The sequence below is a fragment of the Hippocampus guttulatus genome, chromosome 4 (genome assembly GCF_054856545.1).
Source record: "Hippocampus guttulatus isolate MCC_2025c chromosome 4, RoL_Hgut_1.0, whole genome shotgun sequence".
Taxonomy (NCBI): Eukaryota; Metazoa; Chordata; class Actinopteri; order Syngnathiformes; family Syngnathidae; genus Hippocampus; species Hippocampus guttulatus.
In genome coordinates this window covers 6,906,772-6,930,052 of record NC_141264.1, presented here as the reverse complement: position 1 = coordinate 6,930,052, position 23,281 = coordinate 6,906,772, and the positions used below count along the sequence as shown (strand labels likewise).

Genomic DNA, 23,281 nt, shown 5'->3' with positions numbered 1-23,281 from the left:
GCAAATTGTGTGGAGCGTTCACACGTACAAAGCCGCTGAGCGTGTCTGCACCGGCACAGCGTCGGTGCAGCCCCACTTGCGTTCACACGGCAGTTTCTGCAGCGGAGCAAAACGACAGAAAACAAATGAGCTGTCGTGTTGGTTCTTTTTAAAACGTAAACAGTACACAACTCCAGCGACTACTGGACAGGCACGTCCTTCTCCTTCTCGGTCTCCGTGCCTTCTGCTCGAGAGTGACCGCCCCCGAAAACGTAAATCAACGATGACTTCAATGACACTCAGAAAAGCAAACATGTAATGCGCCAAACAGAAAATCAGGAGAGGAAATCACAAAATAAATTATATGGGGGGCGGGGAGTTGTGAACACACAACAAAGGAACAAACTACACAAACAACTCCGAGACAGTCCAGTCTCCTACAAAAGGAAAGATGTTACCAGCCAAGTCTCGTGTCGTTATTAAACAAACACATGACGGAAGTCCGACAGAGCACGAAAGCAACGCATTCTCGCCATACGTAATCAACTCTTCACGAGCATTTGCTCTGGAGCAAATTTAACCCAGTTGCGTTCACACGTGCAAATTTACATCGGTGCTGCTTCGCAAACGAGCATTTGCTCCGGAGCAAATTTTTAAACCACCTCCCTGAGGTGGATCAAATTTGGTCCGGTGTAAGCTGTTTTCCGGAGCTACGCCGGAGCTAATTTGCACGTGTGAACGCTCTACTGGGGCAGCCCCGGCGTAGTACCGGACCAAATCTTGCCGTGTGAACACCCCTTTTGAAAAAATGCAAAAGGTTGCTGAGTTGATGTCTTTTTTTTGCATTCAAAGTAATGCAATCTTTAGGAGCGGAGGGGGGGGGGGGGGTGTATCTGTACCTTTTTTGTTGTGGAATTCACCTTGTCAACTGCAGGAAGGCAAGGAAGGAGGGTACAAAAAAAAAACAATATTTTACTTTCAAAAGAACGAAAAGGGGTGGCCCGGTCGTCCAGTGGTTAGCCCGATGACCTCACAGTGCAGAGGTACCGGGTTCAATTCCGGCTCTGGCCTCGCTGTGCGGAGTTTGCATGTTCTCCCCGGGCCTGCGTGGGTTTTCTCCGGGTACTCCGGTTTCCTCCCACATTCCAAAAACATACTGTACATGGCAGGCTGATTGAACACTCCAAATTGTCCCTACGTGTGAGTATGAGCGTGGATGGTTGTTCGTCTCTGTGTGCCCTGTGATTGGCTGGCAACCGGTTCAGGGTGTCCCTTGCCTACTGTCCGAAGACGGCTGCGATACTAACCAGTCGTGTCAGTTCGTGGATAATTTGATAGAATGTTAACTATAATTAGATGCACATAAACAATTAAACAGATGGAAATTAAATTGTCAACATAATCGTTCCTTTACCAAATGTTTCTTTCCATCAACAGTCATGGTCAGCGGTCTGTAGGTGACCACATAGGAGTTGCTTTGGAGAGGCTCAAGAACCACAGACGGTGCAGCTCTCCAGTGCTTGCCATTGATGACAGGTCGTATGCTGCAACGCTGGTTTGTTGGGTTGACCACAGACAGCGTCTGGGTGTGTGAACCACGCACTGGGCAAGAAAAATTGATGACCTGGAAGTAAATAAAAGGAAAGCATCACAATTTAGAACAGAACAAGAAAAAAAAGAAACAATTCCAAACTAATACTCATTGATATGCAATGAAGAAATGAATATATCTGATCATACCACTTCAGAGTACATTTACATCAATCCACAAATGTCTTTCACTGAAAATTATTTTCGTCAAACACTGCGCAGATGAGCATAAGCAGTATAAATACTGTACAAATGAACCAAACCTCTTTGTTGGAGGCGGCTGCAATGCAGGAGCCCGTCACAGTGAGAGTGATGGGTGAAGCGGTGCCTTCTATGCAGCAAGTTAAGTTTTCATATCTTGAGTCATTATTCAAGCGAACGGGGGCAAATGTAAATTCGAGAGGAACCTCCGTTCCTGGCTGGATCGAGCCTTTACTTGGGTGGACGGACAACTCTGGAGGAAAGTCTTCAGTTTTCCACTGAAACCTTTTTATTTGTTCAAAGAGCAGAAGGGGACGGGGTTAAAAATCAGATCAGACTATTACTACAAAATAATTGCTACAAGTGCATTTGTAAAAGCAGAAATCTCTCCACATTTTGTCTTTGCGATTTTACAAATGAGAATTTCAGAAATCATTCTTACCGGGCACAAAGTTCTCCTGTGTTGATTATGACAACTTTCTTTTTGCCCTGGCAATGCTGGACAACTGCTCCGAACCCGAGGTGGTCCTGTTCGAGACGCACCTCTACACCCTGAAAATATGAATCAGAAACGCATTATCCTACCCCACAATTAGTAATCAACCGTAACACGATTGTCTCTTAAATTTGTGATTTGATTCATTTGTGATTTTAGTGTATTCATTTAATCTTACAATAAATCAACTGCAATAATGGCAATTTGAAATACAAGCACAAAACCAGTTCAAACACGTGCACACGTTGATTCTATGGATGTGTCTGAATTTGCAAGGGAGATGTCAGAGTGTAGACGCAGTGAGTGCCTGCCTCCTTGTTAGGGGAACTTGCTCACTCATACACTCCCTCGTTCACTAACTCACTCGCTCACAAGAAATGAACAAGCGTTTCTGAAGGGGGTTGGGTATCGAATGTTACAGGGTTTGCCTTGCACGTTTGAACCGTACCTGGCAGCATCCCTGGATGCTCAGCAGGGGATGTAAATAGCTGTCAATCTCAGCATTGAGCTCAGCAGTAAAGGGAGAAATACGCTGATGTGGTGTGAACAAAATCTCGACATTACATGAACCTTGAAGACATTTGAGGTACAGCTCGGCTTCCGGGCTGAATGATAAATCCTGGAGGTGAATAAACAAAAGAAGATGGAATGTACTTTGTGCGACTGTTTTGCTGACCACTCCTAATGATTTAATTCATGCTTCCATACCTTGGTTTCGAGATGTGGCTTTTTTGTGTCTAGCTGCAAGGTGAAGGAAATGTCCAAAATACTTCGGTTGACGAGCTGCACCCGTTTTACAACTTTCTGACCGGGTGTCAGATTTCCAAGTTTCACCTTCTGGTGCTTGGGCGCCAACACTCCCAACTGGGAAAAGATGACAAAACAAACTGTGGGTGAAGCTTGAATCTCCAATTTCAGTAAAGCGTTAAAAAGTTGTATAAGGTGGTGAAATTGGGAAAATGGAGCAAAGATTGCTTCTGAATGTGTTCACCTTCAATTCAATTCCTTGTCCCCAAATGTCCACCTGTTCCTCGATGCAGCTGTTTATTAAGAAGATGACGCTTTCGTGGTAACGTCGTGGCTCACGGGGGTAAAAGGTGATGGGAACCTCCACCACTGCGCCAGGGCACAAAACATCTGGTTTGAATCCAATTTCCAGGAACGAGCACTTTTTCGATTGACACTTGACGCTGAGGAACAGAATCCCATGTATTAATGACAACGTTCCTTGATGTATTTTTCATCTTGACGTAACAAGGACACAGGCTGGAAGAGCTACGAACCTGATGTCCCTGTTGCCTTTATTTTTTAACACAAGGGTGTGAGATGCTGGCACCATGCCAGGACAATACACAAAGTTCTTGCCAAAGTTGTACTTTGTGAAAGAGAATTCAAGTTCGGGTGACACACCTCTGCCTTCAATAGCGATGGTAAACAATGGGCCTTTATTCACCTGAAACAAAAGCAGGAGAACTTAACCTAAAGAGTTCAAGAGTCACGTGGGTTGGGGTTGGTGTTGAGCAGGAAGGTTTACGATTTCTGATTTCTCTTGGGAATTTGACTTTTACTTCAGTAGTTTTAAATGCCCACAAACAGAACTAACCCATTCTAGTCAACACATTTTATTGACAGTCCCGGGACGCCTGTCTGTGAAAAATTAGTCCGTTAAGTGTTAGGCTAGACTCCTTAGTTCGGGGGTCGGCAACACGCGGCCCCACAGCCGCATGCGGCTTTTAGCGACATCTAGTGGCTCCCTGGAGCTTTATAAAAAAATGTTTGAAAATGGAAAAAGATTTTGATAGTAGGCTAATATAGCTCAAATAGAGATAGATACATGTTGCAGCTCTGAAAAAGGAGAGCTGTGGTGTTGGCTTTTTAAAACGTACACTTTATTTATGCTTTTAACAGTTTCGACAAACACAGTCTGCGTCCAACACGTCCGTCCGTGCCTTCTCTCTTCTCTTTCGACTCGAGAGGCGTTCAAAGAGAGCCTCAGAAAAACGGAAATTAATGATCACTTCACTGACACCAAGAAAAGCGAAAATAATGCAGCGAGGAAATTACAAAATAAATTCTATGGGGGCGTTTGTGAACACACAACAAAGGAATGCATAACAAACAATTCTGAGACAGTCCAGTCTCCTACATCCATACATATAGAAGGCTTTTATTTTTTGCGGCTCCAGACATATTTGTTTTTTTTGTCCTATATGGTATTTTGTCCTCTTTTAACATTTTGGGTTGCCGACCCCTGCCTTAGTTCAACCTTTCACAAACACAAAAATATATTTAATGTAATATACATCTAATTTTGCTCATGTTCACCATTTTGGACAATTTTGTGCTTCCAACCTTGTAGTATCAGTCCACTTTTTTTTCCTTTTCCAGAATACGTGAGCCCGAATGCACAACTATCTGCTGACACCCTTTTTCTGTATTCAATTGCATCTTACCCTGATAATCAGTCTGATATCTGTGAGGGTACAACTGCTCCGGGGAGAAAAGAAGATTGCAGACTGCAGCTTCTGCCCAATAGCGATGGTGGATTTTTTGGGTTTTGTTAGTAGGTGTTGAAGCAGCTCACTTGGCCCTTCCAGTTCAAAGTTCACATCCATGTTGTGTCTCCCTGTATTGGTCACCAGGATATTGAAGGTGGCTTGCTCTGAAATCCCCACCTATAGTGTACGCACATGTCCACATGTTGTACAACTCACTTTTTTCAGTGTCGGGGTTCCAACTTCATACTTGTGAGAAGGAATTCTTACCTTTCCAAAGTCTAAAGTATCTAAAATGTCAGGACTCAGCTCTCTGAGGCCGCCATCTGGATTTTCCACTTGAACAGAGGCAGTCATTTTAAAACAATGTGCCTTGCAAGTGAGGATGAGTAACTTGGACTTTCTCTTCACCCTCAGGGTTATTCTGAAGCTCACGTATCCCTGTCGGCAAGGACTGAACGACACCGACAAGGGCAACCTGCATCATATGTCACAGGTCAAACCTCATCATGTTCAAGTAATTTCTTGGTCATAAAATCCACTCTATTCTGTTACATTGAAGTGGATCCTTGAATGTCATTCACCTGTCTTTGGCCGGCACCGTGCCAGACATTGGCTGCAAAATGAGGTTGGACTCCTGATCGTCACAGAGTAATGATGGCTGCAAAACAGTGAAGTGAAACGGTTCCTTTTCTCTATTCACTATATTCACTGTTTCTGACACTTTATTACCTGAAGGAGAAAACAAAATACTCAATGCATTTACTGTTTCATGGTCAAGAATTATTCTACAAAATATGAAACGCATGCTCAGTTGTACAATTGTTCACATTGACAGTGAGATTTCATTTGATTTGATCTTCATTTATCTCAAACATAAAAAGAGAATAAAAAATAAAAACCCAATACAAATGAGTAAAAGAATAAGGCCTGATTAAATAAGTCCTGATTTGACAAGTACAGAGACTATAATGTGTGATGTCACTGGTTGCCAATGGACGTGACATACCAATAAGTTGTTCGCCAAAGTCGATGTGAGGTATTTCAAAGTAGACGAGAGGTTCTCTCATGGAGCCCACACAAAGGAAGGGCATGGACAGAGACAGCGTCTCAATCACAAAGCTCCAGAATGACTCCACATCATTAACCCGTTCGGCTACATATTTAAAGCACATCTAAAAACAGAAAACGATTATGTTGAAGGTTCGGTAAAATCATGATTCTTCAAGAGAGCCAAACAGACATATGGGGAGATTGCAGGGGGGAGATATGTCCTATTTCATAATTTTGCTGCTGTAAATTGGGAATTTCTCCATTGTGAGACAAATAAAGGACTTCTTATCTTAAATGGTGACACAAAAAAGCAGCTTCATAGTGTTAAGAAGTCCTCGCCAGGAAAAAAGTAGTTCAGAACAAATGAAAACGGATGCTCTGAGGTAAAAGTAGGAAGCAAAGTCGATTAGTGGGTCAGCACATCTAACTGCACTGTCAAGAGGTTCTGCGTTCAAATCTTGGCATAGGTCATCCTGTGTTGGCTATTCAAGCAACTTCTTTATTTACCGTACACTCGACCCCGGCTTTTCACACAGATCACTGGGACCGGACCGGCCTACAAATAGTCAACATTTGCATATAATCAAATGTGAAATGTATTGGGGAAAATTTCAAATGAAACCCTAAAAAATTTCTCCCCAAAATGCTGTCGAACATGAAACATAGGAAATCTGGGGGGGGGGGGGGTGATTAGAGAATATTGGAAAAAAAGAGTAGAAAGAAGAAAAGAAAAAGAGAAAAGATCTGACCGTATATGCGAAGAAATCTTAGAATGTCCCTTGAGTGAGTCAGAATGTCCCTTGAGTGAACGCGATTCTCTTTAGTGTCATGTCTTATATTACAGATTCGATCAATGATGTCATTGACGGATCGTCAAATTATGACAATAAAACCTATGACCGATTTTGCTTAAAATGCAAACTATCTGCAGATCCAATCCGGCCTATCAGATCTGTGTAAAGTCTGGTCCTGTGTGCAATTTCTCCCCATGCTTGTGTCATCTCTGGGCACTCCATCTTCCTTTCCCATGTTGCAGAAACAAGATCATTTAAAGAATCACATTTGCCCTTAAGTGTGAGTCTAAATGTTTGTCTAGTTGTGCAATGACTGACTGGCAACCAGGAAAAGGAGGGATAGGCCGTGACGCAATGACGGAAAGCGGTATAGAAAATGAATGGTGATACCGGTGGTTCGGTACAGCTGGAACGGGATGTCTTATCTTATCTTATTACTGTCACTTGGAACACAGCTACATCAGTCATGCTAAAATAGCAATCGCTCTGCTCCTTACCTCTGACTTCCCTCCAGGCAGAATGCAGCCATATGGTGTGAGGCAGCTAAATGGACTGTTACCGATGTCTTCACACTTCCATTGGAATGAGTATGCTACATTGGTTGGGTTCAACACAGTAAAAGATCTGCACAAACAATGGTCAGCCCGGTATTTATGAGCACAAGTCATCTTTCTAGTCATAGCCATGAACTAAACATCGGATATTAGATTAATGTATCGTATTTCCTTAACCTTTTTGCTGGGGTGAAGAGGCCAAGAGTTTTACATTCTATCACTCTGATGTTAGGTTCCAAATAAGTCCTGAACTCAGGATTGCGTCGGCTCCCGCTGATATAGTCCGAGTCTTCAAGGTCAAAGTGGCATTGGGGCAATATGCTGCGCCCACAAAACGAGATTGTTGGCCCCTGAGCCCCAGCACGTAAATTAGGGATACTGGAAAAAAATAGGTGCATTAACAGGGAGAAACCATCAAGCAATCATGTTGATATCCCATTGAAAACACAGATTTGGTTTTATTCTAGGCTCAAATTACAAAGACAAACAACAATATTTCATGCCCCATTTTAATTACCGGTACCAACAGAAAAATATAAACATCTCCCACGAGCCTTGGCAATATTCAAAAAGCTTTTCTCAGTAAAAGCTTGGTGACATTTGCAAAATTACTTCTCTGAAAGACATCATGTATACACCTTGTTGCGGGCATTGTTGTCATAGTTACCCTGAAAAAGTAGCTTTACTGATTACTTGATTTTAAAAGGAGTTACTTTTGGGACTATAAGTTAATAAGTAACTTTTTTTCATAGTTTGCTGGTACAGCACTGCAATATATACTAATATACTTAATATATAACTTGTATATATTAAAATTAAATTTGTACTGGCACCAAAAAGCTGCCCTTTCCCTAATCGTGTTGATTTTCTTTTAACTGGGGGTGAAAACTTTGGTGCATTAGCACTGCTGGTCAGAAGATGGCAGTAATGCACTGAGCGTATTTGCCAAGCTCCAAGACAAAGTATCGCACACATATCCACCTACAAAAGAGGCGTTTGTATGAGAATTGTACAGTTCAAACTGCATGAAAAACATTACACTCCAAACCCATTTTGTATGTTTTTGGTCTTCTTTATAATGCAGTTTTTGAGTGAAAGACTGATAGTCCAAAAAATATGGTACGATTATAAGTTCCTGTATTAGTTACAATCAACAGACAACCAACAACCCAACTAAACATAAAAGTGACAACCGCTTTTGCCAATAATTATTTCAGATGTGGATTTTTAACAGTGACGTCTAATAATAAAGTTTTTTTTTAAATTAGCAATAATACAAATAAAACCTTTTTTTGATTTGAGTATTTTTTTTTGTTTTAATATAAAGAGCCTTGCTACTTTTTTATTTATTTTCTTAACGTAAATATTTTTAAGGCAATCAGTTTTGGCCTGACATTTAACTCCTCATATTGTCATGGCAAAACTTATTTATAACGTACATTGTTCATAAATCCGATTTAATTTGGGGACCTCATACAGTTACACAGTCTTGTGGGTCTTTCTCTTTACGCTTGAATGTGCTGCGATTAATGTTGGTTTTTAAAAATGTTTTCTTTAATTAAAGGTAGGGTTTTTGAAGCTATATAACACTTTGTCAACAGCACAGAGTGTATGATGTACCTTAATATTTTCTTAGGCTGACACAAATTTAAAATAGTGACTGGATTTCCAGCTTGAAAATGCAAATCTCTCTTCTCCTTCTCTTCTCTAAACCTCTTGTGATTTATGTAACTATTCTGGATATAGTTCATGTGTTCACAAGTTGAAATGGTCGCAGAAGGCTTCACCTCTCACAAGCTGTATTCACTGTTGTTCCTTTTCTTATGTGTAATATAATGTTCAGTTGTTTCTCCGTGTCTTTATCTAAGAATGGGCTCTCCTCTTTTATTTTATTATTCCTTAACTATTGGTTTTATTCCACATACATATGTGAGTGAACACTGATTGAAATATATGTGCTCCCTTTTCAAGTGTTGTCAAATGTTTGTTACTACTGCACCCAAATAGTTGACTGCATTACCACTTAACTGGTGAATGGTAACTCTCAGTAAGATTTATGTTACCTGCTTCTCAACTCCATTAATTGCTAGCCCATAACCTTTTATAATATTTCGGAGTAACTGTAGTCAGATTACATCACTGGGAGACGTAACGTGTTAGATTTGTTACAACTGTAAAACGTGGATATAATGGAGTCAGGCATGACAAGTCACTGGTTACATGAAGGCTTAAACTCCAACAAGTTGGACACATTCTGCATTGTGCTGGAATACTCTCTATTGATTTACCTGCATTGAGTACATGTTTTAGCATATGCACAAATTGAACTGATTGTCAGACTTCAACTACCTGCAGTGCAATCTCCCTTGGAACTGGCCTGCTTCCAAAGGTGAAAAGCAAACACAGAAAATTTGGACAGTACCGGGCAAAATGGCCCCAATACTTGGCTCCACAGTAAAATAATGCATATGGGGGCTTCCCATCAGAAGAGACCTCTCAGTGGTCAGAGTGCTGGGAGGCCGTTCCTCAGTCAAGGTCCTTGATGACATGCCACCTGAACATGTATGAGGGAGGGTGCCATGTTAACATGAGACCACTTGCGCAGAAAAAATTATGATATCCGACAAAAGAATAGTATCTAGAAATTTGGCTGTGAAAAGGTCATAATGCAGAGCTACATTTGACGCTGTCTGAAGGCCTTTTCACACTGCACTTGGTTTTCGGAATGTTTGTCGAGAGGCAGCGTGCAAGGATGAAAGCGCCCTGCAAGCTTGCCCACATTTAGATGTTTTTGAGTAGCAGCCAACCCAGAGGTTAAGACAAGGCTTTACCCACTGTGCTCTTAGCATTCTCAAATCACACCGCCAGCCCCTCACCTATCGAATTGCCGCCTTCTGCGGTTGTCACAGTGGCACTCTCGAATTGAACTTTTTTTCAATTTGAGGGCATGGAAGACGCCTATCCTGCACATGCAAATACAGCATTCCATATTTGAGCAATTGTTGCACTTGCCCAGTGGAATTCATTGACAGTACACTGCACAATGCTAAGTATGCTGTGCATTGCTAAGTGCAGTATGAAAAGGCTGGCCAGTGTTGGTGTATAAGCTGCAGCCTTTTTAAATTAATTAATATCAAATTGTTTACCTTCTTGGCTCATTGGACAGCTGCTTGAATCTATCAAGACTTGCCAAGAAAACTCCAGTCTCACAGCACCCTCATTAACTATCTGCACTCTGCACATGAAACAAAGATACGGGATTCCATAAGAAATTTGAACCCGCAGGCAATTTACAGTATGAATGTCGAGTCTGATCCATTGGGAAGCAAAATCAATATGGGGTTGTTTTGTCATTGTCAACAAGCATTTATATATACTGTATTACTAACACTTGAAACGTCTTAGGGAGGGATAACTGATCAACTTACTGGTGGGTGCTGCTTTGGTAAGCCAAGGTGTCTTTAAATCGGATATTTGTTGTGTTGCAGCTAAACTTCACAAAGTCACAAACTGCACTGACACGTAAATGCAAATCCCAATCTGAGCCTTTGACCACGGAGCAACCTGGCTCAGAATTTTGTTTCTGTGCATAAATAAACAGATGCAGTTCTGTACATAGATGCAAAACATTTCCGCTGTCAAGAAATGTAATAGGATGCAAACCTTATTCTTTCCAGTTTGCTGTGGCTGTGTCCATGAACCCTGTATGGTCTTCTTTTGGTCATCCCAATCAGGAACCTGATCCAATGGCAGCTGGAATGTCACCTGACAAATCTTGCATGTAATTTGCTGTTTTGTTAGTGTCACTCGTCCTTTGGCGCAGAAGATGACTGTCATTTCCTTAGAGCAGCCTGCATGGAGGTGACCAACCTTTCGGCATGAAATATAACAGAAGCACAAACAGTATGATAGCTGGTAGTTATTAAAGAACAGACAGGCTCCAGTTTAGCTGTGACCTTGGTTTGGATAAGTGGTACAGAAAATCCATAATTAAAGCCAATGCTATTTCTGAACCAGTTTGAGTTGGCAATACACAAAGTCAGCATAAATAAATAAACAAATAACCAATCAATGCATTATATTAGACTTTGAGAGCCGACTTCTCTACAGTGTTTACCTGTGGTGAAAAGGTGAGATATGAGTCCTCAGAGGGCCACTCAAATCTGACCACCTGGTTGCTGCTGCTGTGATTCATCAAGGTGAAAGTCTCTCTGACTGGAGAAGCTACATGGCAGTGACCAAAACTGAGCAAGTCGGAATAATCTGTGGAGACACAAAACATTGTGTGCATTCAAAATGGTTATAATTTAATTGATGAATCATTATAACTTCCTTGGCACAGAGTTTGTGTGTCGATGACTTGGCAGCTAGGCTGTGCAGCCGCTGTGCTTCACTGTCTGAAACACGAATCCAAAAGGTAAAAAGAGAAACATTGAGTTAGCTAACAGCATTAGCCTCTGATAAGATGCAAACACTTCTGTGAGGTTGTTGGGAACCAATTCATACTTCTGCAATATTTATTTTTTTATTTTGGTACAATCTAATAACCGTACTGCCCTCTAGTCTTCGGGTTTAGTTGCTTTAACTCTTACCTTCCTCCTCATAGTTTGGATTCATTTCTCTTGGCGGCTTTCTGAGGTTGTCAAGACTGACGAGTTGCTGGTAAGCCTCTCCAGTCACTTGTATTGTAGCATTGCTGTAAAGGCTGCCCTTTACTTGCACTGAAATCTTGTCATCCACCCTCAGAGGTTTGGTAGAGGAGAAAGTGACCTCAAATTCAACCTCCTCATTTACATCAAGTTTCAGGCAGGCTCTGTGGACTAACCGAAGTGCTGTTGAGAAGAACAGCTGAATGAAGACGGTTGCAATCATCGGAAAGATGCCATTGTTTTATTACATAAAAGGATTAATAAGAAGTTTAGTCATCTAGTTGGGTCATAGATTAAATACAGCGCACAGCAATAATTTTAAAAAGTTCGAGTCATGACATTTACAGGAATTTTGAATAATAATAATTATTATCATGATGATTACTATTACCAGAGTCAAGGGTGTCCTCAAATTGAGAGAAGTTGATGGTGCCACATTTGTTTTCAGGAACAGCTCTGAGTGTTAACACATTGTGTTTATCCGTCATGTCAATCTGGACCTTTAAAACACAAACGTGATTGTAAAAAAAGTTTTCTTTGTCTCATAAACGATAAAAACTTACAAATTTGTTGGCACACAGTATACTGTGCAGTATTGACAATAAAATGAAGCAAGAACAGAAGATGCATTCTCTCACCTGAGCTGGCACATTGCCATCATTTAACAGCACCAAGGGTAGCGTATTAGTACGCCCTACCAATGTCCGTCTGAGCCGCAAGACTGGATTTGATTTACTGGCCGGACGTATCACAGACACAACCGGCAGACAGCCTTCACCAATTATGTCAAACTCCAGGACCTTGCTCTTTAGGTTTGTTGTTATTCTTCAACAAAGAGAGGAGGAAAAAAAATCTGTATGAACGTGCCTCTTACGAATGATTCAAAGGATTTAAAAAAAAAAAAAAACATCATACCATCCCAAACTATACCTGCTGCTTTTATCAAACGTCGCCTCAAACACAGCGTTGTAGAGATGCATCGTGTGTGGCGTGAAGCTCAAAGATGTGAATGCTTGGGATTGGCCGGGAACGAACAGTGTTGGAGAAGACAATTCAAAAACATCGACATTGCCGGACATCTGGAAAAAAAAAAAAGAATAATGGTCATTATATGCATTCTTCAATTAGGATGTATCATTCCACGCAGAGTCGACAGATGTTTACCTTAATGCCAACATATCTGATGCCCAAGTTGAGTGTGTATGGCACCTTGCTGTTGTTGGTGAGTTTTAAGCGAGCCTGAGAAGTTCGCCCCACGAGAATTTTGTTGAAAATGAGCTTGTTGTCATCCAGGATAAAAACTTGTTCAGCACTGAAAAATTGTTCCGATGTTAACTGACTGATGCTTTGACATACATGGTGCTCCTCAAAGATAGAGGCCATGTCCAACACGATGCCTTCATTACAAAAAAAAAAAGTCAATTAATAAAGAGAAAACAAAGAGGGGACAGAATATGCTTTATCAATGCACAGCCCACCTGTTTGAGGTGGATAGATTCTAGTGGCAATGGAGAAGTGTGTACTAATACTGCTTGACAGATCTTACAATATTTGAGAGAATTACACTTTTTTTGTACATAAACAGAAAAGGTCTGAACGCTTTGGGGTCAGGTCATGAAAAATGAGAGCAAAAACATGTGATACATTTATATTTTTGTTCAGTGTATGTTTGCGACAGTTTCAGCCTGAAACCAATTCATTCACTTCTCATAGGTTTCCCTGGGAAGTTGTTCAACCATTGTTTGAATAAAATGTGTTCAGCTTTAGAGGGCTTACTGGAGGGCAGGCAGAAAAATTAAAAAGGTAATTCTTTGCGCAGGAATGTACATTTTTGCGATAGTTGTGATCCTTCAATTAAGATCTGGTGTGAAGCCACAAAAAGCCTCGATAGTTTAGCGGTCTACAATTTAAAGAGGTAAGAGTGACTCAAAGCAGTTCCCACCTGGCCTACAAATTTCAGCTATCAGTTTGTATGGTATGCCTTCAGGGTGGTCCGAGGGGTCACGGCCACTGATGTCGATAAGCAAATTCTGGCTCCAGCTGCCAAGCTGTTCAGCGATACATTCAACCGTCACTGCCTGCCGGGTCCTTGGTTGCATTGTTCCCGTGCAAGGGAACACCGCGAATACACCTGTACTGAGTCGATTCTGGATTGTAGAAAAAGTAAAGTTTAGTATTCAAACTGTGTGGAACTCACTACTTTCTTGTACTTGGTAGCCTATGAGTGTACAACATCAAAGATTAATTAATTTACGTGAGACGAGCATTATCAGACAGATCTTTTAAATATGTTTATGTTATGTTAATTTAGGACTCTTTAAAACTAGTGAATATGCATCAATTTATAGCCAACGTCTTCATACAACATAAAAAAAAAATAAAATCTAAATCTAATTTGACCATTGGAAGGATGTCATCAACCTTCATTCATTAATCTGTCAACAGCATGCATCAAACCATCTGAATCAATGCAGAAGACAATTCATTTTTAAAATCATCCCACTGGCTCTGGTGCAGCGATGGAGAACAGTTTCTTATCGACCTTCTTTGCACACTTCACTTAGTATATGTTCACGCCTAAAATGGTACAAAATGCAAGTTCTAAATTACGCCCCAAGCTATATGGTGCTGCAAAAATACCACAACAAAGTCTAGCCCTCGCATGCACACATTTATACTCCACTTCTGACCAGATATGCACTGGTCCCGAAAATAGAGTTCATTGTATCTAGCTTATGTTAACCGGCGCATGCTGGAACACATAAAGTAGCATTCGTTAGCTATTAACATTAGCTTCAAATAACCGAAAGAAGCAGTTTTGACATGTTGAGAGCTGTAATAAAGCTCATTGAAAAATTGATATTTGTTTTTCAAAGGGGGTGTCCTCTTTGATGTTGATGCCATTTATGACCAAACATGGGGGACACAATACATTGATAGAATAACTAAAAGCAGAGACGTATGGATCAAATTTTGCCCATTTAATTATTTCCGCTAGTAGTCTCTCACCTGTGAGACGTTTGAGTCTTTCTGGAAGGACTCGCTCTTCATTTTGGTCCCGGGTGTATGAGACTTCTCTGAAGTGCTCTCTCGAGTGGCTTTCTTACCACTGTGACCGGCACAAAATGACACAAAATACAATATAGTCTTGTACAGTATCTCCTCTGATAAAGCACAGATTATGCAAAGACAAAGTGAAATACAATCATGCACACAGCACAGAAATGTTTGTGTTCATCTGCTGTCACGCCGTGGTGCTGCCCTACCCCTGCCTTGCTCGAGGGCAAATGCCGATGCCCACACAGGAGATGGTGTAATGGGTCTCAAATATTCCACTGTTCTCAATAATGAAGGTCTGACTTTTCTTGGAGCCATAAACAAGAGGACCAAAATTGACGTCGCATGAAGGTGAGATTGTGTACCTATGTCATATCAAAAAAATAGATATGGTGTAATCATTCCATTACCAAAATTAATTTTCTGCCATATGTAAAACACAATGATTTTATCTATGTTTGCACTCATTGCTATTACAAAGTTCTTTCTAACAAAAATTTCAGTGCAGCATTAGCAACATATACATATTGTAAAAATAACAATAATAATAATAAAAAGTTAAAATTTTAAATTAAACCTGGAAAAGACGGACTGGACTGTAACATTGATGGGCAAAATGGCTACGATATGTCCTCCATCCCCAATGCTTGGCTCAATCACCTGCAGTAGACAAGTGCAATTACTTAGATAACCTCTTCAAATTGTTCCTGTATTTTTCTTTTTAAATCAGTGACTACAGTTGAACAACATACTTAGGTGAAAATGCACAATATGCTTTGTTATCGTGAATCGCTGTCTGCTTTCTTCAGAGTGAGCTCATTTCGACCCGTATTTTGCCAGTATGTCCACTGCACAACTATACGCAAGATCTGCTGTGTGTAAACATAATTGCATCTCGCGTGACACCCATATCCCCCACTTGGATTACCAGACCACAATCTAGATGTTGCTCACACCTCAATATGTTCAAAGGCTCGCTGTGATACCCAGAGTCATTCAGAGCTGGAATCGGGAAGCCTATGAGAGCTGGAGGTCTGCTTTTTTCTTTTTATTTATTTATTTATGTAGCCTTCGAAGCTGCTCCATAATGATGCCAGCATTGTAAGCCACTGCCAACGCTACTCAGTCTTTACATCCATCCATTTTCCGATCCGCTTATCCTCACAAGGGTCGCGGGGGCGCTGGAGCCTATCCCAGCTGCGTTCGGGCAGTAGGCTGGGGACACCCTGAACCGGTTGCCAGCCAATCGCAGGGCACATAAAGACGAACAACCATCCAGGCTCACACTCACACCTAGGGACAATTTAGAGCGTCCAATCAGCCTGCCATGCATGTTTTTGGAATATGGGAGGAAACTGGTGTACCCAGAGAAAACCCACGCAGGCACGGGGAGAACATGCAAACTCCACACAGGAAGGCCGGATCGAACCCATGACCTCTGCACTGTGAGGTCGATACACTAACCACTCGACTACCGGGCCACTGGTCTTTACATTCCCAATGCAAGAACTCCGGTACATAAAACGGATGTTAGAATTACAACTGGCTGGAAATCGCTGTGTTCATGATTGAAGTCTCTCGCTTGAGTTGAGCTCATTCACATATAATTATAATTAGTGAGAGAGTAATAATACAAGTAAGTCAGTTCTTGCACTGGATTCTTTACTTTTGTGTCCTTCTGCCATAATACAGGCTTGGTGAACTAATTTACCATCCAAGTCTCATTTTTTGAACCACATTAATGAAATTAATGGACTTTTCCCTCGATAATCAAATTTCATTGGCACCCACTTGTGTGTGTGTGTGTGTGTGTGTGTGAGCGTGTGTGTGCTCGTGTGTTTTTGGTGGATGCCTGCAGTCGTGCTACCTGACAGGAGAGGACAGGCTTGTCTGTGACGGAGACTTCCTTCTTGGGTTTGCAGACAATCTGAATCGATGTGTACTTTTTTCGAGGAATTAAGGTACCAGTTGCGGGGGACATCGTGAAGGCTGAGATTAGGTTGGGATTTTTGTCCCCAACTAAAATCCTTGTTTAGAAAAAAAAATGCTCTCCATGAAGGAGTCTCAACAGTAATGCAGTATTACAAAGGCACACATTAAATACCTATAAGTCGCCTAAACTCACTTGTATACAAATTCATATTTTCCTTGGTTTTTCAGTTTGATGGTACGTTCTACCTCTTCAAAGACTTTTATAGTTCCAAAATCCAGACAGCCATCTGCCAGAGAGTATCAGATTAATTAATAACCTGGCAAAACTATGCCATATCAATATCTAAAAGACATGTTTTTCATATTGTGCATTTTAAGCTCTTTAGATTTGTACCTGGCGTGATGTCCATGGCTATATCAAAGCCCTCTGCAGAGACCTGTATTTTGTCAGTGTATAAAACGCCCAAAATATTTTCTGCATCCGAAACCTGGGGGAGAAAAAAAAATACATCAGATACGCATCATGGGTGAAACTGCCCTGATAAATAGCACTCCCCACAATGTCATGTATCCATGCATTATTGTAATTTACCTCAAGGCGTAATTGCTTTTTAATATTCAATGGCTTTTTGGCCAAAAAGTGCATTGTCAAGAGAAGGGAAGTGTTGGGTAAAACGACACTGTGGTCCTGAGATACACTGAACTCATCGCCGAGTTCCTCTAAGCCATGAAGCCTCCAAGATATTGGCAGAGGAGTCCTGTTGTGGAGCTTCACACTTCGACTCTCCTGCCTTTAGTGCAGAAGACATGCAGTTTCATTTCAATATTTTGATGGATAAAGCCTCTGACGCATGGGAAACGGGGCTGACGGATCGTGCTTGTTGGAAAAGCCACTCTACCTGTGAAGTAAAACCCTGTTGAAATGCATACGCTTGCTTTCGAGCTCCAGCTCTGGTCTCACTCCCAAGCAGGAGAGAGCGATGGTGAAAACCTCTGGATTATCCTTGATACAGCACACAATATTGTCCTTGATTTCTCCAGGAGTTGTTGGGTAAGCCCAGACCGTCAACTCCTAACAAGGTAGAATAATAACCCAATAGAATGTGAAAACAGTCATCTCTATAAGTACAGTACAGTACAGTAAAGTTGATATCTTCCTTTTATTCAAACAATAAATTGCATTTGGGATGCTAAGAGAACATGGACAACCAACCATTACCATTGCACAAACTCTGGACATAGACAATATAACCATGACCATGAAAAAAAATAAACCACTGGTGCACTGAACTACAGATGGCCAATAGCTAGCCCAAGTTAAAAAAATGGTGACTAATTATTCTCCTGTAGCTGTTGTGATAGACCACACACGTGGCAAGTGGAAACAATCAACTCTATGGGGCAATTTGAAGTGACAGTAAACATGTTACCTGCTCCTGGTCAGGTTGTAGAGTCATGCTGGGAGGATCTAACATATATGTGATGGCCTGTGTGTCATTTTGGAAATGGAACTGAATCTCGGCCTCGAGTCCGGAATTATTCTTGATCACCATTCTCTCTGTGTTTTCTGGATACCGATTGTCCTTGTACCTGCAGACAGACATATCCAAGTCATGTGCAGCTGGGGGAGAAAAAAAAAAAAAAGAAAAAAAATACCCAGTTCCAGCCTCATTTTTTTCTTCTCACCTGTCTCTGGTCTTGCTGCAGAGTAATGGTCCAAACTCATAGAATCCAGGATTCACAACGTATGTCCTCTTGATCCCCTGGATGAATTTTGGCACATCTCGACAATAGGGAAAAAGAACCCTGCGGAAAAATTAAAAGAATGGATTAAAAATATTTCCTCATTTCCAAAGTCTAGTATAGGCTCAATCCGTAAACGGAAGCCATTTCTTTTACAAATTCCAACAAGGATTTTAGAGATAGTGGCAACATCTTGCAGTGAAAAACAAAAATCGCATCATTACTGTTCAATAAGTACAATATCATACTCGACATCTTTATTTATAAGTGACTGACTTGTAGTCTTTGCAGAAGGAGGGAAATGTGCAAATTCCTTTGCAGAGGAGCTGATAGACTTTGTGAGTCCCGAGTAGCTCAAAGTTGAAGGTCTGCTCAAATTTCCCAGGGGAGCCAGAGTAAAACCATATCTTCAACACCACTTGTCCATTCGCTGGTACAACCCAGCGAAATGCTGTGAGGCTGCACACAAAGACACAAACACATGGGGCCTGATTGACTCAGATGACAAATATCTTGCGCTAAATTGCTTGTTCACTCCTGCACAAGCTGAGACACAATGCTGATGATGTGTGCAAAATGAAGTTTGAGGAGATGGACTTGGAAGTGTTAGGGGAATACGGAAACAAGCAGATTACATTACATTCAAATTAAAATACATAACATTTCAAATATTGATTGTTCCAAAAAGTTTTGGGAAGCCAGCAATGCTTTGTTTGATTCAACTAAAGCCAAGTGCTTGGCAATTCGATGTCAGATATGTGCCTATCCTCTGTTACACTACATTTAAAACTAGCCAACTGCTATAATCTGACATATTTAGATATAAATGTTCATTACTACACACAGTAGCCTTTTGATTACAAAAAATACAGTCAATAAATACAAAAAATATTTATACAGTAAATTTGCGGCACAGTGATCAACTGATTAGCATGTCCGCCTAACAGTGCGGAGGTCCAGGGTTCGATTCTGGACCTGGCCTTCCTGTGTGAAGTTGGAACGTTCTCCCCGTGCCCATGTAGGTTTTTTCCAGGTACTCCGGTTTCCTCCCGCATTCAAAAACATGCATGGCAGGCTCATGGAACATTCTCGATTGTCCCTTGGTGTGATTGTGAGCATGAATGGTTGTTTGTTGAGACAAACAACCATTCATGCTCACATTCGGTGGGTTGAAGTTGCCGCTGTAGCACATTACGCAACAATTTGTAATCCACAGTAAAATGCATTATTATCATTCACAACCGCATTTAAATTTTAAATAATAATAATAATATAATAAAAAATAAATAATAATAAAAAAATACATGTTGTTGTTCTACTTCTTCCTTTCATAACTTTGCTGCTGTGAATTGGGAATTTCTCCATTGCGAGACTAATAAAGGTTTTCTTAAATGAAATAATACAAATATAGCGTACAATTGAAAAACCTGTATGTGCATACATTAAGAAAACAGCAAATTGATCCTTTGGAAGCTTTAAAAGAAGACAATGAAAGATGAAATCTCATGTAAAATGTTATTGTTTGTTGCTGTTTTACCTCTGGTTGCGTTTCTGCTCCACACTTGCATGGTGGGGATCTTGTTCCGCGAGATCAGTTGTGGAAGACGCAAGTGCCGAAGTTAAAGTTTGTTCCAAACCTTTGGCTTTTGGAAGGGCAGCAGGCCTTTTTACACTCTTCTGACTCTCTCTGCCCTTCTTATCTTTTTCCTTCATAAGCTTTGCACTTGCTCTGCGACCTTTTGGTGTCTGTAAGACACAAAAACATACATCAAGACAGAAATGTAATTTTATTTATTTCCTTTTTTTTTTAAACATCATACAACACAGAGGAGACCACACACAATCAGGCACGCAAGGAAAGATGGCAGTGTGATGCGGCACATGTACTCCTTGCTCAAGGGTACCTTGACAGTCAGCATGATATTGACATTTGAAAAGGTGACACATACCTCTTGTCTCCTTTAAAAAGGACAATTCCTTTTTGATTGGTTGTATACACACACACAAAATTGGTGGTAGCCTATTGTTGATGAAAGAACCCATAATAAACCTGGAAAATGCCTTGAATTTTATTTTAACCCCTTCAGGGACAGCGGTCACTACAGTGGACAGCTTATCATATTATCAGGTTACAGGTTATTATTATTGGTGGATGAAAGGTTAATTGTTACGTCAAAACACACCACACTGCGACAGGAATAGCTTTATCAGAGACGGCAGAGAAGCAATCGTAAAATTTTGATTTTGATGCTACTATACCTGCATAAAGTACTTTGATAATGGTATTGAAATGATAGCAGTGCATGAAATTGAACCACCTCGAAGTGTTGATGAAAGTAAATGGACAATTGGCAAATGAAATCACATGACAAAGGTCCCCCTCCGTAAGTCGTCACCTTACCGTGGTGGAGGGGTTTGTGTGTCCCAATGATCCTAGGAGCTAAGTTGTCTGGGGCTTTATGCCCCTGGCAGGGTCACCCATGGCAAACAGGTTCTAGGTGAGGGGCCAGACAAAGCACGGCTCAAAGACCCCTTATGAAGAGAAAAATATATGGACCAAGGTTTCCCTTGCCCGGACGCGGGTCACCGGGGCCCCCCTCTGGAGCCAGGCCTGGAGGTGGGGCTCGTTGGCAAGCGCCTGGTGGCCGGGCCTACACCCATGGGGCCCGGCCGGGCACAGCCCGAAGAGGCAACGTGGGTCCCCCTTCCCATGGGCTCACCACCCATGAGAGGGGCCAAAGGGGTCGGGTGCAATGTGAGCTGGGCGGCAGCTAAAGGCGGGGACCCTGGCGGTCCGATCCTCGGCTGCAGAAGCTAGCTCTTGGGACATGGAATGTCACCTCTCAGGCTCAGTGCCTGTACATTGGGGTTCACACCGGTAGACGAGAGGGTTGCCTCCCTCCGCCTTCGGGTGGGTGGACGGGTCCTGACTGTTGTTTGTGCATATGCACCAAACAGCAGCTCAGCATACCCACCCTTTTTGGAGTCCTTGGAGGGTGTGCTGGAGAGTACTCCTGCTGGGGACTCCCTTGTTCTGCTGGGGGACTTCAATGCTCACGTGGGCAATGACAGTGAGCCCTTCAGGGGCGTGATTGGGAGGAACGGCCCCCCCGATCAGAACTCGAGTGGTGTTTTGTTATTGGACTTCTGTGCTCGCCACAGATTGTCCATAACGAACACCTTGTTCAAACATAAGGGTGTCCATATGTGCACTTGGCACCAGGACACCCTAGGCCGCAGTTCGATGATCGACTTTGTAGTTGTATCATCGGATTTGCGGCCGCATGTTCTGGACACTCGGGTGAAGAGAGGGGCGGAGCTGTCAACTGATCACCACCTGGTGGTGAGTAGGCTCCACTGGTGGGGGAAGATGCCGGTCCGTCCTGGCAGACCCAAACGTATTGTGAGGGTTTGTTGGGAGCGTCTGGCGGAATCCCCTGTCAGAAGGAGTTTCAACTCCCACCTCCGACAGAGCTTTTCCCATGTTCCGGGGGAGGCGGGGGACATTGAGCCCGAGTGGACCATGTTCCGTGCCTCCATTGTTGAGGCGGCCAATCTGAGTTGTGGCCGTAAGGTGGTTGGTGCCTGTCGTGGCGGCAACCCCCGTACTCGCTGGTGGACACCAGCAGTAAGGGATGCCGTCAAGCTGAAGAAGGAGTCCTATCGAGCCTTTATGGCCTGTGGGACCCCAGAGGCAGCTGACGGGTATCGACTGGCCAAGCGGAACGCAGCTTCGGTGGTCGCCGAGGCAAAAACCAGAGCGTGGGAAGAGTTCGGTGAGGCCATGGAAGCCGACTTCCGGACGGCTTCGAGGAAATTCTGGTCCACCATCCGACGTCTCAGGAGGGGGAAGCAGTGCACCACTAACACTGTGTACAGTGGGGATGGGGCGCTGCTGACTTCGACTCGGGACGTTGTGAATCGGTGGGCAGAGTACTTCGAAGACCTCCTCAACTCCACCAACACGCCTTCCTTGGAGGAAGCAGAGCCTGGGGACTCTGAGATGGGCTCTCCTATCTCTGTGGTTGAAGTCACCGATGTGGTTAAAAAGCTCCTCGGTGGCAAGGCCCCGGGGGTGGATGAGATCCGCCCGGAGTTCCTCAAGGCTCTGGATGCTGTGGGGCTGTCCTGGTTGACACGCCTCTGCAACATCGCGTGGTCAACAGGGAGAGTGCCTCTGGATTGGCAGACCGGGGTGGTAGTCCCTCTTTTTAAAAAGGGGGACCGGAGGGTGTGTTCCAACTACAGAGGGATCACACTCCTCAGCCTCCCTGGTAAGGTCTATTCAGGGGTGCTGGAGAGGAGGGTCCGTCAGGAAGTCGAGCCTCAGATTGAGGAGGAGCAGTGTGGTTTTCGTCCCGGCCGTGGAACAGTGGACCAGCTCTACACCCTTAGCAGGGTCCTCGAGGGTATGTGGGAATTCGCCCAACCAGTCTACATGTGTTTTGTGGACTTGGAGAAGGCGTTTGACCGTGTCCCTCGGGGAGTTCTGTGGGGGGTGCTTCGTGGGTATGGGGTACCGAACCCCCTGATACGGGCTGTTCGGTCACTATACCACCGATGTCAGAGTTTGGTTCGCATTGCCGGCAGTAAGTCGGAATCGTTTCCAGTGGGGGTAGGACTCCGCCAAGGCTGCCCTTTGTCGCCGATTCTGTTCATAACCTTTATGGACAGAATTTCTAGGCGCAGCCGAAGCGTTGAGGGGATCCGTTTTGGGGGCCTCAGTATTGCATCCCTG

General features: G+C 42.7%; 1 protein-coding gene across 1 annotated transcript in view; it reads right to left on the bottom strand.

Annotated features, from left to right (window-relative positions):
• The window catches only part of hydin (HYDIN axonemal central pair apparatus protein), a 64,081-nt gene that overhangs the window by 4,590 nt on the left and 36,210 nt on the right, over positions 1 to 23,281 (bottom strand). The window contains exons 49-84 of the mRNA XM_086109539.1: positions 20,081 to 20,289; positions 18,820 to 19,002; positions 18,487 to 18,606; positions 18,231 to 18,390; positions 17,700 to 17,872; positions 17,393 to 17,591; positions 17,195 to 17,288; positions 16,994 to 17,087; positions 16,736 to 16,895; positions 15,446 to 15,528; positions 15,078 to 15,233; positions 14,821 to 14,920; positions 13,754 to 13,958; positions 12,976 to 13,208; positions 12,742 to 12,890; positions 12,450 to 12,636; positions 12,203 to 12,311; positions 11,755 to 11,994; positions 11,280 to 11,425; positions 10,826 to 11,032; positions 10,591 to 10,745; positions 10,309 to 10,397; positions 9,512 to 9,716; positions 7,340 to 7,540; positions 7,106 to 7,232; positions 5,771 to 5,936; positions 5,346 to 5,493; positions 5,032 to 5,239; positions 4,720 to 4,941; positions 3,550 to 3,719; positions 3,258 to 3,456; positions 2,975 to 3,130; positions 2,715 to 2,885; positions 2,213 to 2,322; positions 1,833 to 2,055; positions 1,394 to 1,603 (exon numbers count right to left, since the gene is read on the bottom strand). Coding sequence (XP_085965665.1) covers positions 1,394 to 1,603; positions 1,833 to 2,055; positions 2,213 to 2,322; positions 2,715 to 2,885; positions 2,975 to 3,130; positions 3,258 to 3,456; positions 3,550 to 3,719; positions 4,720 to 4,941; positions 5,032 to 5,239; positions 5,346 to 5,493; positions 5,771 to 5,936; positions 7,106 to 7,232; positions 7,340 to 7,540; positions 9,512 to 9,716; positions 10,309 to 10,397; positions 10,591 to 10,745; positions 10,826 to 11,032; positions 11,280 to 11,425; positions 11,755 to 11,994; positions 12,203 to 12,311; positions 12,450 to 12,636; positions 12,742 to 12,890; positions 12,976 to 13,208; positions 13,754 to 13,958; positions 14,821 to 14,920; positions 15,078 to 15,233; positions 15,446 to 15,528; positions 16,736 to 16,895; positions 16,994 to 17,087; positions 17,195 to 17,288; positions 17,393 to 17,591; positions 17,700 to 17,872; positions 18,231 to 18,390; positions 18,487 to 18,606; positions 18,820 to 19,002; positions 20,081 to 20,289 — 5,967 coding nt within the window. The remainder of the gene's footprint in view (positions 1 to 1,393; positions 1,604 to 1,832; positions 2,056 to 2,212; positions 2,323 to 2,714; positions 2,886 to 2,974; positions 3,131 to 3,257; positions 3,457 to 3,549; positions 3,720 to 4,719; positions 4,942 to 5,031; positions 5,240 to 5,345; positions 5,494 to 5,770; positions 5,937 to 7,105; positions 7,233 to 7,339; positions 7,541 to 9,511; positions 9,717 to 10,308; positions 10,398 to 10,590; positions 10,746 to 10,825; positions 11,033 to 11,279; positions 11,426 to 11,754; positions 11,995 to 12,202; positions 12,312 to 12,449; positions 12,637 to 12,741; positions 12,891 to 12,975; positions 13,209 to 13,753; positions 13,959 to 14,820; positions 14,921 to 15,077; positions 15,234 to 15,445; positions 15,529 to 16,735; positions 16,896 to 16,993; positions 17,088 to 17,194; positions 17,289 to 17,392; positions 17,592 to 17,699; positions 17,873 to 18,230; positions 18,391 to 18,486; positions 18,607 to 18,819; positions 19,003 to 20,080; positions 20,290 to 23,281) is intronic.